The sequence below is a fragment of the Scyliorhinus torazame genome, chromosome 7 (assembly GCF_047496885.1).
Source record: "Scyliorhinus torazame isolate Kashiwa2021f chromosome 7, sScyTor2.1, whole genome shotgun sequence".
Classification (NCBI taxonomy): Eukaryota; Metazoa; Chordata; class Chondrichthyes; order Carcharhiniformes; family Scyliorhinidae; genus Scyliorhinus; species Scyliorhinus torazame.
This window is the reverse complement of record NC_092713.1, coordinates 30,798,559-30,816,520: the sequence shown is the minus strand read 5'-3', so window position 1 is coordinate 30,816,520 and position 17,962 is coordinate 30,798,559. Positions and strand designations below refer to the sequence as shown.

At 44.9% G+C, this 17,962-nt stretch overlaps 1 protein-coding gene and 1 long non-coding RNA gene across 4 annotated transcripts in view; one reads left to right on the top strand and one right to left on the bottom strand.

Annotated features, from left to right (window-relative positions):
- Window positions 1–4,820, top strand: part of tgfbr3 (transforming growth factor, beta receptor III) — a 235,941-nt gene extending 231,121 nt beyond the window's left edge. For all 3 annotated transcript variants that reach the window (XM_072510477.1, XM_072510478.1, XM_072510476.1), the window contains exon 17: window positions 1,467–4,820. In XM_072510477.1, coding sequence (XP_072366578.1) covers window positions 1,467–1,585 — 119 coding nt within the window. In that variant the 3' untranslated portion in view covers window positions 1,586–4,820. The remainder of the gene's footprint in view (window positions 1–1,466) is intronic.
- The window catches only part of LOC140426112 (uncharacterized), a 100,074-nt gene that overhangs the window by 6,368 nt on the left and 75,744 nt on the right, over window positions 1–17,962 (bottom strand). The gene's annotated exons all lie outside the window — the stretch shown is intronic.

Below are 17,962 nucleotides of genomic sequence, written 5' to 3'. Positions count from 1 at the left end.
GGATCATCCTCCTACTGTGGCTAGGGAGACCCATAAAATCCAGTAGTGGATGGTGGGGTGGAATTGCCCAGCCGCTGGACCTCGCTATTGGGTTGCCCGCACAAAATGACGAGCCCATAGCAGGATTCATGGGGGAATCTCTCACAATTCCCACCATGCTTAAATTTGCATGGCAAGGGATAGTGAATAGCTTCTGGATTCCCCCTCCCAGCGCGAGCGCATAGCAGTGGCTATTCATCTCCATAGGGCACGATTCTCCCAAAGAATTTCTAAGTTAACTTGTAGTGGGTTTTTCAGGGAGTTTCCCGTCAGCTCTGCTGGCGAGGTCCCCATCGCTATTCAATGACACTTCGTCACTATTTTCAGTCCTGGAGAGTTTCTCACCGGGTTAGCCCACACCTAGAATTTTTTATAGCACTGGGGAGCTGAACTCCGAGATCTGGCCGCCATTTTCAAACAGTGCCCCCACCTCTAAGTGAGCTTAAGGGTAGCAGTGCCAAGGTGCCAGCTGGGCAGTGCCAAGGTGCCCACATTCCAGGGGGAGGCTCAGGGAGCCGCCCTGCACTTACCCTGACCACCCAGGCATCTCTGATAGCCCCGGAGACCCCTGGGTGCAGTTACGCCTGGTCCACGTTTGTGTGACCAGCACTGATCGGCGCCCGGCTGCAGCCTCCCTGGGGAGGCTGGAGAATCGAGGGAGGCCAGTGGATCCCGGGCAGGTAGGTCATAAGTAGGTTTACAACCTACGTCCGCAAGTGCATTCAGTCTTGCCCCTTTGGGGCGGAGTTCCAACTTCGGCGTTTTTGTGGGACTCCGGTGAATCCCGTGAGGCGCGGAGGCTGTCGGGAGACTTGCTGCAGGCTTCCCCCAGGATTCTCCGGCCGCGTTGTGGTCTCGCTTGAGCCCAACACGACCGGCGAATCGTGCCCACTGTCTCCCAAGCTGAGAATTCAGCCCAAAGTATTTACCATTACATGACTCGGGAAATGGTTAAATGTGGAATTAAGTTACCAATCTGGGATATCAGCAGGGGATCGTGGTCTGTTCTGATTTTCGCATGAATCTGTGATGAATTATTTTTACTTGGCATCGAGTTTCAGAGCTGAGAGGCCTTGAAAAGGGATTCTGATTAAACAAAACCACCTCCACTAGTGGGATGCAGAGAAAAAGAGCTTCATGGCTTTCGAATGCTATGTCCATTTATAAATTGTTAATGCATTTAAGTGTTGACTGGTCCTGCAGAAGAACGAATTATGTACAGGAGATGATTATGAACATAAAACCTGGAACTTTATCCCACACACTAACCATCGAATAATTATTGTTGCTGTGCATAACAAAATGATTATTTCAAGAGAAAATATTTTACTTCTGTTCACTTGTTATTTGTCCCATGACTAAATTTATGTAAAGCCTTTGCACCTGGTGAATTGGTCAACAAATTGACAATTGTGTCCCGTCTGCAGGTGAAGCGGCTGGGAGGCAACAGGTCCCCACATCTCCTCCGGCATCAGAAAACAGCAGCACTGCTCACAGCATTGGCAGCACACAAAGCACTCCCTGTTCAAGCAGCAGTACGGCCTAATCCTCAGGGAAACAGTTGTGAGGAAATGGAGTATAGAGGCAACGTTCAAAGTGGCTAATTGTTGATGTTATTATCCTGAGGATAAAAGGAAGATCTTCCTTTGAGAGCCAGAAATCCTATTTTCAAGACAAGAAATCGTCTAAGTTGCTTTACACTTTAGGCAAACTGGCTTAACTCAAGTGCATAACACTATATGTGACAAAACTACTAATTACCCTGAGTTGGGAACTTGCTGACCATTTATGGGTTCCTAATGTGAAATTTGTACCAGATTTTTTTTCAGTGCTGCTTTATTTCTAGAATGCAGCTATTTATTTTTGTTCGGGGCTTTATGTAAACACCAGCAACTTGCTGAGTGTAGAAATGGCAACACCACGTGCTGATTAACAGAAGATAAAAACATAGGCCGGGATTCTCTGATCCGAGTCTGCCCTGCCACCGCTGCCAGCGAGGACGGAGAGTTTGGTGCTCAGCCAAAAGTCCATTCACTGAGCGGGATCTCAGCATCCCGCCAGCGCGTACAGACAGAGAATGCCGGCCATAATCTCTGATAACAGCAACACACGTAGAGAGAAATCTGTACGAGTTAAACCGATTCTAGAGAAATATTGTAAATATACCGATCTGAAAAAAGCAATGAGCCCCCCCCCCATTATAATATTCTGCCAACCATGACACATGATTTCCAGGAATATTAACAGGTAGTCATGCTTTTGAGAAAATTGAAATCACTGCTGCCTCACAGCGATCCGGGTTCAATTCCGGCCTCGGGTGACTGTCTGTGTGGAGTTTGCACGTTCTCCCCGTGTCTGCGTGGGTTTCCTCCCACTGTCCAAAGATGTGCAGCTTAAGTGGATTGGCCATGTTAAATTATCCCTTAGTGACCAACGATTAGGTGGGATTACAGGGATGGGGCAAGGGAGTGGGCCTAGGTAGAGGGCTCTATCAGAGGGCTGGTGCAGAGTCCTGCACTGTAGGAATCCTATGAAATTAAAAATGTCGGCCAAATCATAGCTTTCTGCTGTTTTTCTCAAATGAGTTGGACAGGTGTTTTCGAAGATATAAATTGATTATTTTTCAAATATCTGGCAGAAGTTAATATTTAAAGACACAAATGGGACATTTTAAGCACACTCTAGATTCCTTCCCTGGCTTTATTTGTATGTATTTTTGAAAGCAGGTGTTCATCAGTGAGAGTGCCTCTGAGTTGTCCTGTATCATGAATGTCCAGTTTTGTGCAGTTCAGCAAACTGTGTTCTTCACGGTACTGATTATTGCATAATGTACAGTTGAATGTATTTTACATCATGAATTAATTATGTATTCCTTGTGTATAAACATTTATAGAACTCTCACGAGCAGAGTACAGAGTATTTTAGTAACATATAAGCTATATTTTTTATTGTATTCTGAATTTCTGTGCAAGTGTTCCAAAGGCAGATTCAGTGATCCAACGCTGCCAATGGGGAGCTAAACTCAAAAGTGAGCACAGGTGGGATAATCTGTGCCAACTGTGATGTTGCCGCCAATCCCTGACCCGGACTCCCTTTTGAAAGGTGGCTTTCCCATTAGGAACGCTGCAGGATTGCTGAATTTACCTTTTAATGTCAAAATGACATAAATGAAAACTCATTTATACAGATGTGTATTAATTTTGCGAACTGTGAATTTTCCATTGAATTTTATCATGTACTTTTGCTACTTTGCTGCCAGCTTTTTACTCATTCCCCTCAGAAATTCTGATTGGGTGGTAGAAGTTGATTTGATTAATGAGAGCCAATCCTATTGGAAGTAATTGTGAAGGCCCATTTTTATATTTTGGTAAGACACTAAGGGCATATTTTAACTTTTTTTCTGACACCATCGACCACTGAAGAGACTGCACCAAATCTGTGTATTTTTCCAAAGCTGGTAACTGAAGGACTTATAAATAGATGTGACTCCAAAGATGATTTTTTTTTTTTAAAAACCAGCAGAATAATATGATTAAACTTCATAAAATCCATTGTGGAAGTAATGGCACTGAAAAGTGACCAAGGCATTTCACTAAAGCAGAGACACCGGTTCCTATTAAACAACTAATTTTTATACCCCTTATTCACTACATTTCTGAGAGAAATGGCTGTGAGTGAGCAATTTAGCACTTTAACTCTCTTACTTTTCCACATACCAGGGCAATCTCCCAATTTACTAATTTTCCCCAAAAGCCTGTATTAAAATCATGGTAGCCAGTTGACTAAAGGCTGGAAGGTATAAGGTTACATCATTCACATATGACTTACTTTTTTCTCTAAATCACATAATAAAGTAGCTCCTGGCATGTCCTACTGACTACTTCCTAAAATTACAGGTTTTTTGATGGCTTGATGTTGGGTGGTAATTACAGTTAACATATTTTCAGGCAACTGTCACTGTAATATTTTGCTTTCTCGTCTTTTCCAAAATTGATTGGAAAAATACCCTGCAGGGATATTTTTCTTTTTTCACGTTATAAATTGAAAATATTTAAGAGATAGACCGACCGCCTCAAAAGGGGTGACATTATGCCTTCCAATTTATGCTTTCAAAGTTCATGTTAATCTACTTTTAAGTTGCATGTAAAATCTTTTGTGTAATGGAATTATATGCATATATAAAAATACATTTTGCCCTAACAGCATAACGATGCGTAAAGAAAATCATTGAATGTAATGCCCTACAACAAGTTTTTTATCTTTGCCTTCTCACTCTGCCATTGGCTTAAGGATTCTAGTGATTCTAACTGTTGTGTAAGAAAGATTTCTGAAACAATTGGTAGCAGTTGGATTTCCTTAAACATTAGGGTAGGTTCACTCTGATGATAGAGTATGAACATTGGCAGCTCTGACTTTCTAAATTTCAGAGGGTACATACCTTCTGCAACTTTGGATATTTGTATAATGTATTGCTGTTGGAGTAACATTTCATTTTAAGATTGTAAATGTTCTGTTCTTAATACTGTACTTTGGCTTTATCTTTAAAATATATCTACCTCACTGTTTTACTAAAGGAAGAAAGCTTGTATTGCTGGTTGTACCATTTGACTTTTGTAAGTAATTGCAGGTGGTGTCTGTGCCGACTTATAGGATTGTGTTCTGTTCATGTCTATTTTTCATATGCTGTTGTAAAGGGATTTGTTGTAAATTTTTTAAAAATGTATGATCTTTTGTCATACTACATAATTGTGTAAAATAAAGGTGTATATCAATTAATAGAATATGCAAGTTTAATTTATTAAGTACACAAAATGCTAGCTACAAGGTAAAAATGTAAAAAAAGCAAAACAATATATTTCCTGATACTCTTGGGATGAAGGTTGCAATTTCACCCAATACATATGCATACCAAACTGTCTCCCAGAATTAGTCTTCCAAAATCATTAGATGTATACAGATGGTAACGGCTATTTGATTTCCCCCCCCAATTTAGGTCATCCAACCCCATTTCACTATCCAATTGTTCTTTAGCTGATACCAAGAATAATGCATCCACTATCCCACCTGTGAACCCATTCCCAGCATTGAATAATTCTGTAGAGAATTTCTTGACATTCAGTTTGAACAGTAGATGACATTAGTGTAGTATGCAAAACAGAATAAGGAGAAAAAATAACAACAGCTTTTATTGATCTTCGTTTTCTGGTCCTACAAATTCATGTTGCAGCCAGGAGTATTAGTACGGCAAGGTGCTTGTTTCCATCTGTAATTCCTTGTGTGGTAAATCATTAAATTGGCAGTACCATTGTCAAAAAAAAAGTTGAGTAGAGCCCAGGAACTTCTCCACAGGGGGAAATAAAACTGGGAAAGAGGGTCCCTGTGAGTTGCTCTCGAGCACCTTCCAACAGATGGTCACAGAGTGTTGGCAGAGAGAGCTGAAGCAAGTTTCCTTCCTGCCCCCTCAGTGCGGAATGCAACACATTGTAAAGAGCCCACAAAAGGAGATCGGGGAATTAAATAGCGCAGCATTTTAGAAACGTTATGTATCGCTTCTTTGTTAATGAGGAATCATAAAAAGTCTCGAAGTGAAGGACTACCATATACTATGCAATAGTGTACAATAAAAAGTTAAAGCTAACTCATAAAATCTCAGCTATTTACCTTGCTCAAAAACGTGTATTTGAGTGATTGAGTGCAGATCTAAATATTTGGCACAGAAATATTTTTAATAAATTTGCAGCACTGTGTAAGACATCTGTGATAAGACACTATGGGCCAAATTTAATTTGTCTTGCACCACTTCAATGCAGTGCTATGTAGACTACATTGATAGCCTGCGGGCAGACTGCACTTGCGGACGTCACGTAACCCACGTGGGTCATTTGATGATATAAATTAGGCTCTTTCTGCTCTGAGGGAATCAGTGTCGACTACATAGAATTAGTTTGAAGGAGCGCTATGAGAACAAATTTGAAAAGAAATCTTTATTGTCACAAGTCGGCTTACATTACCACTGCAGTGAAGTTACTGTGAAAAGCCCCTAGTCACCACATTCCGGTGCCTGTTTGGGGACACGGAGAATTCAGAATGTCCAAATCACCTGACAGGCGTCTTTCTGGACTTGTGGGAGGAAACCGGAGCACCCGGAGGAAACCCAAGCAGACACAGGAAGAACGTGCGGACTCCGCACAGATGGTGACCAAGCCGGGAATCGAACCTGGGACCAGGCGCTGTGAAGCAACAGTGCTAACATGCTAACGTCATGTGGAATGTGGAAATTAATCGACGTCATCAAAGTGATGCAAGTTCGTCGTCAATCAGTAGCCAATGTTTCACTGTAATTTTTACTTTCCATTATCTTAGAAAACATTGACAAGATTCTTTTTTTTATTTCAAACCGAGCAAAAGTGACAGTAAGACGAGAAAATGACTCTCCAAAAAGATTTTGAACTATCGTCTTATCAACTTCAGTGAAAAGAAGGTCGGGTGTGCTGCAAATTCAGTTGCCGACTTGCTACGAGCCTGATTCACCCTGCTGGCACTGACCAATTTCACCCCTGCGTAGCCTCCTCTTGTTTTCTGTGATTCAGTTCAGATGTTTTAGAAATGCAAGAGTTAACTGTCGGACTAGCTTTTGGATTGCCGCTTGTGATGCTTTTTCCAGAACAAAACCTCCAATTTTATTTTTACACTATTGACTAATCTTGAGCTATTAGTAATGCTAACATACATCAAATAGAATTAAAATTGAAATACTGTTGGCCGTTGTTTACCCAGAGCAAAAGCACACCCAGTGCAACAAATTGTGCCTTACCAAGCAGTCTGCAATAGTTCAGCTATTCAGAAATATTGCCCATTAAAGGTTAGTGATTTGCATATGTACCTTTACCAGAAAATGATCTTGTATATTTCTGACACAGAATTTGGCAAAGAAATTTTCAATTTTTCAAAACTATTCTCCTGTTTTCTTTTTATTATACAATTCATTATACGATTAGTCTCTATCATCCTTTGTGGGGGTGGGGGTCGGTGGGTTTGCCCTAATTGCTTTATTTGGACCCAGATAGAAGACATGCTTTCTCTGCAAATCCGATTACGAATGCACTTTAGCTTGCCATGCCCCACTGATCCTAAAGATGACTGTCTGACAAAATGAGAAACTTGCTTGGTTTAATGGATATTTGCTATCTGATGTAGATGTGATGATTGGAGCATGGCTATGAGTCATAAGCAGGAATGTGGTGAGGTTTAGGATTAACTGGTGCTGAAATGGAAGACAGTTTTTCATTAGCTTTGCAGCACTCTGCTCTGGATCTCTCATTTACGCCCTTACGGGTGGTGAATAAGGGTGCTCTGATGTTAATGATTAAAGATTGTGTGTAACCATGAGCATTTAGTATTAGGTGAAGGTCATTAGAAGGTTTAGCAATGTTGCAAAACGTAGGGTGAAAATGTTAATATCCAGTCATTAAAATTCAGATTGTAAGTGCATTTATGAATTTGGCACAATGCATTATTATTGCTAACAAGTTAATGTGCTATTCAAACATTCACTCCCCAACTGATGCACAATAGTAATTTTAACATTCCTTATAAAGGAACCAATATTTGTTTTTTGAGTGCAGTGCTTACAGTGATGTCTCTTTGTGCATCAACTAGACCACAGGGATTGATAGTTTCCAAGTTATTTAATCTCCAGCTGATATTAGAATTTCTATTAACTGCTTTTGACATTTCAGAACTGGAAATAAAGCCTTCACAAGTTAGAGGTCAGTTTAATGTGAAACATCGTGTATCCTGATTAATCAAACCAAGGCTAGTAAAGACTCATGTGTTAGTAACCAAGGTTGAATGAGATCATGAATAATTCATTGTATTGTGAGTAATCCTATTACTCATCATTCCCATAAATTACAATATATCCAATCGCATCAATAATGATTTCCATGCTTAAACTTAAAATACTACTTTTATGGCAAATAAAGGAAATTCAACCAGTTTAGTAATCATTGTCTTCCCAAACGGGATTCATTAAATCATACTATTTATTTAGTCAAGGGGTCCGACCCGGCATTTAATCAAGTGGGAGGCTGCCGGGTCGGACCCCACAAACTTCCCACTTGTGCCCCGATTAAGTCCAGAATGGGAAGACTTGTGAACGGCTTTCTCAGCAGCAGACAGAAGCCACCATGCAGGAAGCCTGTTGTTTACCTGTGGACTCTGGGGGTGTAGACCCTGGTCTCTTGTTAGACACTTAAGTGCCTAATCAAGGGACCTGCCATTGTGAAGCAGGGAGAGGTGCTGCCAGCCCCATCTCATACTCACCGGGCCTGGAGTCCCTCGCTAATCCTGGATGTCAGGTAGGCACGTGGTCGGAAACTCCCACCAGCACTGCCCGAATGCCTGAAATGGACAGTGGATCAAGTGGGTAATGGACATCATATAGATGCAGAAGGCATTTGATAAGGTGCCTCACAAAAAGGCTAATCCCGTACCAGCCTCCCCGAACAGGCGCCGGAATGTGGCGACTAGAGGCTTTTCACAGTAACTTCATTGAAGCCTACTCGTGACAATAAGCGATTTTCATTTTCACAAGGTAATACCGCATGGGATTAGAGGTAATTTATTAGCTTAGATAGAAGACTAGCTAACCAACAAGACAGAGTTGGGATAAATGGGTCTTTTTCTGGTTGGCAAGATGCAACTAGTTGGGTGCCACAGGCTTCAATCCTCAGGCCCCAACTATTTATTAATGATTTGGATTTGTTTTATTATCACATGTACTGAGGTACAGTGAAAAGTATTGTTCTGCGTACAGTTCAGACAGATCGTGCCATATGCAAAAAAAAAACATAAGACGTACATAAATACACAACGTAAATATAGAGGCACAGGCAACGGATGAGCATACGGAGTGTCGTACTACTCGGGAGAGAGGATGTAGGAATAGAACTACTAAAGCCAAATTTGGAGATGATACTAAAATAGGTGGGATAGTAAATTGCAATGAGGAATTAAGAAAATTCTAAATGGGTATAGATAGGTTAGGTGAATGGGCCAAAATTTGGCAGATGGAGTTTAACACGGCTAAGTATGAGGTTATCCATTTTGGTTGGAAAAATGGAAAGGCTGCTTATTATCTCAATGGAGAGAAACTCCAGAGTGCTTCGGTACAGAGGGATCTGGGTGTCCTCGTGCATGAATTACAGAAAACTAGATGGACCCGCCTCGTTGTCAGATGATCCTGCAGACATAAGACAAGATGCATGGCTACATCATGGGTAGGTGTGATATGCGGCGGAGGGGTGCCACACGTGTCATAGAGACATCCGAATTTGTTGGGGGCTCACTTGCATCTCCAATATCGACCTCCGCCTCGGCGACTGCCTGTTCTCCAACCCCACGGCACCGGTCCAATGCCCTCTGCTCTGCGACGGTGAGGGGCCGCAGGTCCGGTGGGCCCCCTCTGGTCCTCTCTCTCCGTGTGGTTGGGGCTGCATTCTCCTGGGGGAACAGATAATGCACAGTGTGAGACACTTGGACACTGGCAGCTCAGGAGGCCTGTGACCTGTGTGTGTGGGGCACCCGGTCATGGCGGGTGGCATGGGTGTTGGCATATGGTGCAGAGTGGCGTGTAAGTGGCCTGCTGGTGTTCAATGGAGGGTGGATACATGTGGATACGTGTGTGTGGGACAAGGGTTGGTGCCAGTGGTGTGGTGGTGGTGACTTACCCGGTCTGCCCCGAGGAGGCCATGCAGCTTCTTCATGCACCGCTGCTTGGACCTGGCAGTAGGGCCCACAGCACTCATGGCCTCTGCCACCTGCGCACAGGCCCAGTTGAAATCTGCAGGTGGCAGCCTCCTTCCCACCCCGGAGAACAGGATATCCTGCCTCTCCTCCATAGCATCCAGCAGTGTCTTCAGCTCTGCATCTGTGAATGTCAGGGCCGCTCTCTGGGGTGGCATCTTCTTGGCTGGAATGAGAGTGTGTAGGGACTGGAGTGCTTATATGTAGCTCCAGCTTGTCAAGCTCTCCAGTGCCAATCCCGACCGCAGCGAATCTGATTCTGGCACCAGGTGGAATCGCACTAGTTCCACATGGAGCCAGGCATGGCTCATTAGCATGTCCTGAATTGCTCCAGGACCGGTGCCACTGTCGGGGCCATAGGACACCCGCGATTCAGTCCCGGCGTCAGCACTTAGACTCTGAAATGAAGAATCCAGCCCATGGGGTTTGTCTTATGAAGAGAGATTTAGGCCCATACGCTCTCGGCACGGTAGCATAGTGGTTAGCACAGTTGCTTCAAAGCTCAAGGGTCCCAGGTTCGATTCCCGGCTTGGGTCACTGTCTGTGCGGAGTCTGCACGTTCGCCTCGTGTCTGTATGGGTTTGCTCCGGGTGCTCCGGTTTCCTCCTACAGTCCAAAAATGTGCAGTTAGGATGATTGACCATGATAAATTGCCCTTTGTGTCCAAAAAGGGTAGGCTGGGTTATGGGGATAGGGTGGAGGTGTGGACTTAAGTGGGCTGCTGTTTGAAAGAGCTGGTGCAGACATTCGTGGGCTAAATAGCCTTCTTCTGCACTGTCAATTCTATGATCTCGATGATTTATTAATAGAGATATTTTACTTCTGTCTGATGTTTTCAAACAAACAGCATTGTTGAATGAAAGTCTCGGGGGATATTTAGTTTGCACCAACTGGATTATGGAACGAACACGTCGAGAGAAAATTCCATCTTCAATGCCCTTGCTCGTGTCGTCTGGAGAATTGAAAGACTATCCTGCAGGCTGGAAAATGATTAAAATAGGATTGTTTTTACTTTTGGAAATGGACGCACTTCAGAACCAGCTGGTTATTGTCTGTTCAATAGATTTCCATTCATCCGACAACAAAGAACCTTTGTGCCCTGTCCAATTAAACCCAGTCATTATTACATTAAAGACAGAATGAAGAAAATACAATTGGTCCTTTAAAAATATGCATTTTTACAAATGATTGTATCTCCATTATCTGTCTTCAACTGTTGCTCTAAATATTTTGTTTCAGTTGTTTGTTCTTTTGTGATTAACATGAAGGGGTTATCGGTCCCCTGCAATGTACTGGACTTGAATATCACACGCAACTTAAACCTCCAAGACGCTCAGCTCTCCTGGCTTAATGGCATCATCTTGCTAATGTTAAATCAGCTCTCCCACGATCCTCTTTCGGTGCTTTTATACGGATGTCCGGGTAGAGCAAGAATAGCGTGAGTAAGAATAGTGCTCAGTGACTTCCAAGCATTGCTCGGTTTTTAATTTACCAGTACCGCTTTGGATTGTGGGGGTCCCTTGACACCTATTGTAGAATTCATTAAAAGAGAGCGCGTGGACCGGACAGGTAGAAAACAAAGGTTAGGTTTATTTACAGTATACAAGAACCCCCACTCCCCAAAGGGTCTCCCTCCCTGACCTGCAATCATGTCGGGGTTTTTGTACTAGCAATCTAATCCCCTGCTAAGTTGAAGCCCCTCCCCCGTTACCGGGGAAACTGATATTCAATGGAGGTCACAGGGAATCTGATAGTCCTGATGCAGTGGCCTCCACGAGGGATCTAACATTTAAACAGGAAGTACTGGATAGTGAGGTGGATGTAATACAGTCCATTGCATTGGAAACCATGGTTGCTGGACCCACTTGATCATAGGGGAGGCCCAGCAGCAGGAGAATGTCCACCAATTAAGTTGGAAAATGAAAGGGGCTTTCTGGATTCCTGGACGCCAATAGGGGAATGTCAATCAGGCTCATTCATGAGTCAATTGATACCCATCATAAAGGTGCCTCAGGGATTTAACAATGGCTGCACGGCTTCCCTGTGTCTGCAGAAGGTTGCCAGTGGCATCTCGGGCAGGGATGGTGGGGAGTCCCCTCATTTTCAGGCACTATGTGCCCAATTGAGGGAAACCATCCCCTGCCCTTGCCTCCGAGCCTACCCCCCCCCCCCTCCCCCCCCCACCCCGCATCCCACCCTCACCTATGGTCTGTGCTCTCACTATGTTCCTGGGCCTCTAGTAAGTGCCGTGCTGACAGCAGTCACCGCTTCTGGTGGGCAGAAGTAGCTGTCAGCCTCTGACTTGCCAGCAACCCTTGGTGAGTGGGATATCAGTCGCCGGAGACCTCAACCGCAGGGGATAACCCAACGGTGACAGTAGTGGTGCCATAATGTGCTCCTCATGCCAACAGTATCGTGCACTCCTGCTGTGATATCACTCTTAAGACAGTAAGATCCAGCAGAGGGCAGTAGAGTGGAGCTGCTGATTGGTGTTGCAAGGGAAATTTGCATACCTCCGTCGTGGTCACCCTAAATTGAAGGTGTACCTGAGCTAGAGACCCTAGCTGTTCGAGTGAAGACAATCATCCAGCAGAGGGCAGTAGAGCAGAGCTGCTGATTGGTGTTGCAAGGGAAATTTGCATACCTCTGTCGTGGTCACCCTAAATTGAAGGTGTACCTGAGCTAGAGACCCTAGCTGTTCGAGTGACGACACGAATCCAGCAGAGCGCAGTAGAGCGGAGCTGCTGATTGGTGTTGCAAGGGAAATTTGCATACCTCCGTCGTGGTCACCCTCATTTGAAGGTAGTTTGTGGAGGAGCTGTTATCAGGTGACACTTAAACCCGAAACACTTCTTCAGTGTCTCCCTCCCTACCCCCTCCTCTAACCAAAAAAACAACCGCTGTGAAGATCAAGAGGAAGGCTCGAGGTCAGTGACTGGTAAATAGTTGTTCTGTTTTCTTTTTCTTTTCATTGGTATATTGATATATTTTTTTCTTTGTTGTTTATTTATTTATTTAATTTTTTTTGTAAATTGTAATTGTTGAAGTTAACCGAAGGTTTAAGACATGGCAGGAGATCTCAAACCCGTGTCATGCTCCTCGTGTGCGATGTGGGAGCTCAGGGACACATCCAAGGTCTCTGGCTCCTTCACGTGCAAGAAGTGTGTCCAGTTGCAGCTCCTGTTAGACCGCTTGATGGCTCTGGAGCTGCGAATGGACTCACTTTGGAGCATCCGCGGTGCTGAGGACATCGTGGATAGCACGTTTAGTGAGTTGGTCACACCGCAGGTGAAAGGTACTGAGGGAGATAGAAAATGGGTGACCAAAAGACAGAGCAAGAGTAGGAAGGCAGTGCAGGTGTCTTCTGCGGTCATCTCCCTGCAAAACAGATATACCGCTTTGGATACTGTTGAGGGAGGTGGCTCACCAGGGGAAGGCAGCAGCAACCAGGTTCATGGCACCATGGCTGGCTCTGCTGTGCAGCAGGGCAGGAAGAAGAATGGCAGGCCTATAGTGATAGGGGACTCAATTGTAAGGGGAATAGACAGGTGGTTCGGCGGACGCAATCTAGACTCCAGGATGGTATGTTGCCTCCCTGGTGCAAGGGTCAAGGATGTCTCGGAGCGGTTGCAGGACATTCTGGGGGGGGGGGGGGGTGGTGAGCAGCCAGCTGTTGTGGTGCACATAGGCACCAACGATATAGGTAAAAAATGGGACGAGGTCCTACAAGCGGAATTTAGGGAGTTAGCAGTTAAACTAAAAAGTAGGACCTCAAAGGTAGTAACCTCAGGATTGCTACCAGTGCCACGGGCTAGTCAGAGTAGGAATGTCAGGATAGATAGGATGAATGCGTGGATCGAGAGATGGTGCAAGAGGGAGGGATTCAAATTCCTGGGACATTGGAACCGGTTCTGGGGGAGGTGGGACCAGTACAAACCGGATGGTCTGCACCTGGGCAGGACTGGAACCGATGTCCTGGGGGGGTGTTTGCTAGAGCTGTTGGAGAGAGTTTAAACTAATGTGGCAGGGGGATGGGAACCAATGCAGGAAGTTGGAAGGTAGTAAAACAGGGACAGAAACAAAAGGCAGTAAGGGGGAAAGTGTAAGGCAGAGAAGCCATAGTCAAAAATCAAAAAGGGCGACAGTACAAAGTACAGTGACTGAGGGGAGCTCAGTGAATAGGACCAGGAATACTAAAAGGAATAAAATGGGAAGTGAAAACATTAATGGTAAGCGACGTGGCAGGTTGTTACATGAAGATATGGGTTCAACGACAAGGAAAATTAGGAGAAAGGTTAAGAGGAAATATAACTTAGGAGAGGTTACTGATTGAAGTGTTAAGATTCAGGACAGAGGTAAAAAAGCCAACATAAGTGTACTTTACCTGAATGCTCGTAGTATTCGGAATAAGGTAAATGAGTTGATGGCGCAAATCATCGTGAATGACTATAGATCATAGAATTTACAGATCATAGAATTTACAGTGCAGAAGGAGGCCATTCAGCCCATCGAGTCTGCACCGGCTCTTGGAAAGAGCACCCTACCCAAGGTCAACACCTCCAACCTATCCCCATAACCCAGTGACCTCACCCAACATTAAGGGCAATTGTGGTTACTAAGGGCAATTTATCATGGCCAATCCATCTAACCTGCACATCTTTGGACTGTGGGAGGAAACCAGAGCACCCGGAGGAAACCCACGCACACACGGGGAGGATGTGCAGACTCCGCACAGACAGTGACCCAAGCCGGAATCGAACCTGGGACCCTGGAGCTGTGAAGCAATTGTGCTATCCACAATGCTACCGTGCTGCCCTTCAATGATTTGGTTTATGACTATGATTTAGTGGCCATTACTGAAACAGGGTTAAAGGATGGTCACGACTGGGAGTTAAATATCCGAGGGTATCAAACTATTCGGAAGGACAGAGTGGATGGTAAGGGAGGTGGTGTAGCTCTGTTATTTAAGGATGACATCCGGGCAACAGTAAGGGATGACATCGGTGCTATGGAGGATAAGGTTGAATCCATTTGGGTGGAAATCAGGAATAGTAAGGCGAAAAAGTTACTGATAGGAGTAGCCTATAGGCCACCAAATAGTAACATTATGGTGGGGCAGGCAATAAACAAATAAATAACTGATGCATGTAGAAATGGTACAGCAGTTATCATGGGGGATTGTTATCATGGGGCGCCGCTTCCCCAGCCCCAGCTATTTCCCCTGCACCCCGATCCCCTACCCCGACCCGGACCAAGGCTCTGACCACTGTGCTCCCGGACGTACCCTTAACTAAGACGTCCATGTCCGCCGCACCACCACCCAAGCTGAGGAGGTAGATGAGGATGATCAGGCCGCCGAAACGAATGGACTTATGATTCCACTTCACCCCCGCCGGACTTCGTTTTTTAAAACAGGGGGTGAATGTGATGAACGGTTATTGTAACTGTACCCTTATCATCATGTAAGGTAATGTCCCCTTTAAGACCGGGCTTGGAAACCTGGGGGACTCCGCCTCCGGCTCCACCCACTGGGAGTCGGATATCAGGGGCCGCCTTGCAGGCAGCACCCAGTTAGCACCCGTCTCGGCACCAGGCTAGTTCTTAGCTTATTAAAGCCTTCTTTACCGTTTTACTCTCCAGCGTCGTGATTGAGGGTCCAACACAAATGATTAAGGAACTAAAATGTAAAGCAGAACGTGACCAGTAACAAGCTGGTGGTGTGCAATACGCAGCTGTTTCTGTGAGTAATGTTGTGTTGCTGAATCCCTAGAGGATACATGTTTGTTGAACTATCCTGTATTGTATATATATATATATCATTTGGAGTCTTCAAACAAATCAAATCTGTTTATAGTTTACCAAGCCTCTGAGGGTGATTGGTGGTGAGCTTGCGTAAAGGAACCCAGAAACACAAATCCCAGATCAAATCAGCCAATATCAATACTAGGCACACCCAGATCAAGGCCCCACATAAATCCTGGAAGAATTATTCCATGCACCCCATTGCTATCCATCCTTATTGTCCGAGAGTGGTGTGGCCATCTAAAATGGCCGCCCACAAAGGATAATGGGAATTGTGGTCAAGTTGGGCCACAGACAGTACACAGCCCCTGTGTATTGAGCAAAGGAAAACCAGACCGAATTGAAGCTTGCACCTGTTAAACGTCAATCACCGATTTCCCCAGAACAATAGACTCAAATCAAGGAATAGCAACAGTAGCAGACTCACTGTCGCCGCTGCCCCTTATTTGGAAAGGCCTACGTACCTGGGACAACGGTAACTAGGACCCGCCCAGCCATCGAGGTACCCACCCCTAATTGGCCAGAATCGATTAGGGTGATCGAGGGCCGATTGATCCAATGGATCCTGAGTTGGCACTGACCAAAAGGGGTGGGATAAGAAGCACTGCGCACTGGGGATCGATCTCTTTTGGGACCAGCCTGTGCCCACGCCGACTGCAGCATAGCGACCAGCCAAGTTCAAGATCCGCGATCGCTACCTGTGAGAGACGAGCCGCAGCCGAGACGAACCTGACGACTTCCAACCCATCAGATAAAGGCTTCATCTACCTGCACAGAGCCGGTCATCCAGAAGTTAAGTAAAGGTCAGTTGATCGGTGTAGTTTAATGCGTGGCCGCGTGTATCATTGCACATAGAGATAAGTCTTGTGTTTAATAGTAAACTGTCTTTTGAACTAACATACTGGTTGTGTGGTCATTTGGTCAATACAAGAAACGTACTCGCAGCTGGTGGTTATTAATAAAGATAGCAACAATGGCATTCCAAAGTTGGGTCTGCCACTGGTAGCAGTGAAGACAGATAAATACAGCATTGCTGCTACCCCCTGAGGCATTGAGATCCTCAAGACCGAGATGACACCATAAATGCTTACAGTAACCACATCCAAGCGGGCCGCGTACTGCTTTGCCACTATTGTTCCTGTTATGTTTCTGGGAATACATTCCTGCTGGCTCTGTGTCAAGTGATGCGTAGTGAAGTCAGCGGAGTGTTTGGGCAGGTCACCAACTTGATTGTATTGAGCAACACCCTTAACGCACTTCTCACCGTGTTTTACAAGAATCCAGAGTGTGGGCACCTCCGTACCTTCTCTCTTTGCAACAACAAAGTCCTAGGACAGGAGAGAAAACCGGCGACAAGGAATGAGGCAGAAAAATCAGTGGAATGAAGATTTTCATCGACTAATTGTGGGACGGCATTGGGGAGCGGCGGAAGGTTCTCTGGACTGGACTCGCGCACGCACAGATTTGGGCGAAGCACTGCTGCTGATGTGAAGGGTTAACAAAAATTTCCTGCAGCAACTGCGAGTAAGAAGACCGACAGTCAGGGAAGATCCTTGTGTTGAAGTGAGTGTGGTCTGGGCTGCAAGAATCGCACACGTGGTGAAGCTCCATATTCTGCGGGGACCGGGGATTTTCGAAGTCTGCCGATGTTGCATGGGACACTACTCAGTAGAAAAGTCAAAATACTCAGGCATAAAGGGAAAGATTTCCTAGTTGCTTGTTCAGGGGATTGTTTGTACCAGACTTTCCAACACAGAGGGAAGGGAAGAAGTGGAGACCCTTGAAGCCAGAATCTAAGAATGGCGGGAAAAACGGGCACCATGGGCACGTTTGATGACGATTATGAAACATGGAATTCATATGAAGAAAGATTCCAATTATTTTGAAATACACGGTAACAAGGGCCACACTTGCAAAATGTGTCGGGCTCAGAAGAACTCGACACTAAGAAAGTGCAAAAAGAATAATACAAGTAAACAATGTAGTCATGTCTACAGATGAGGTAAGGTAAAGTCGCCATAGTCCCAGATGACGGGTGGTCATTTAACATGAGGTTCACCACACCTCAGGTGAAGGGCAAGGTTGAGAAGACGGGGCCTCCATGAATAACTTCATTTCATGTCTACGAATTAGTGGATGAAGCTCACGATCACCCAAAAGACAGCGGAAATGAGCTACAGCAAGCTGGGTGTTTTGTCAATGCAGGGAGATCAACGTTTTGGGGCATATCCAAAACTTGAAGGTCATGAAATTAAAAGGGAAATGGATATGGGAGCAGCGGTATTGTTAATACCGGAGACAATTTATCATCAAA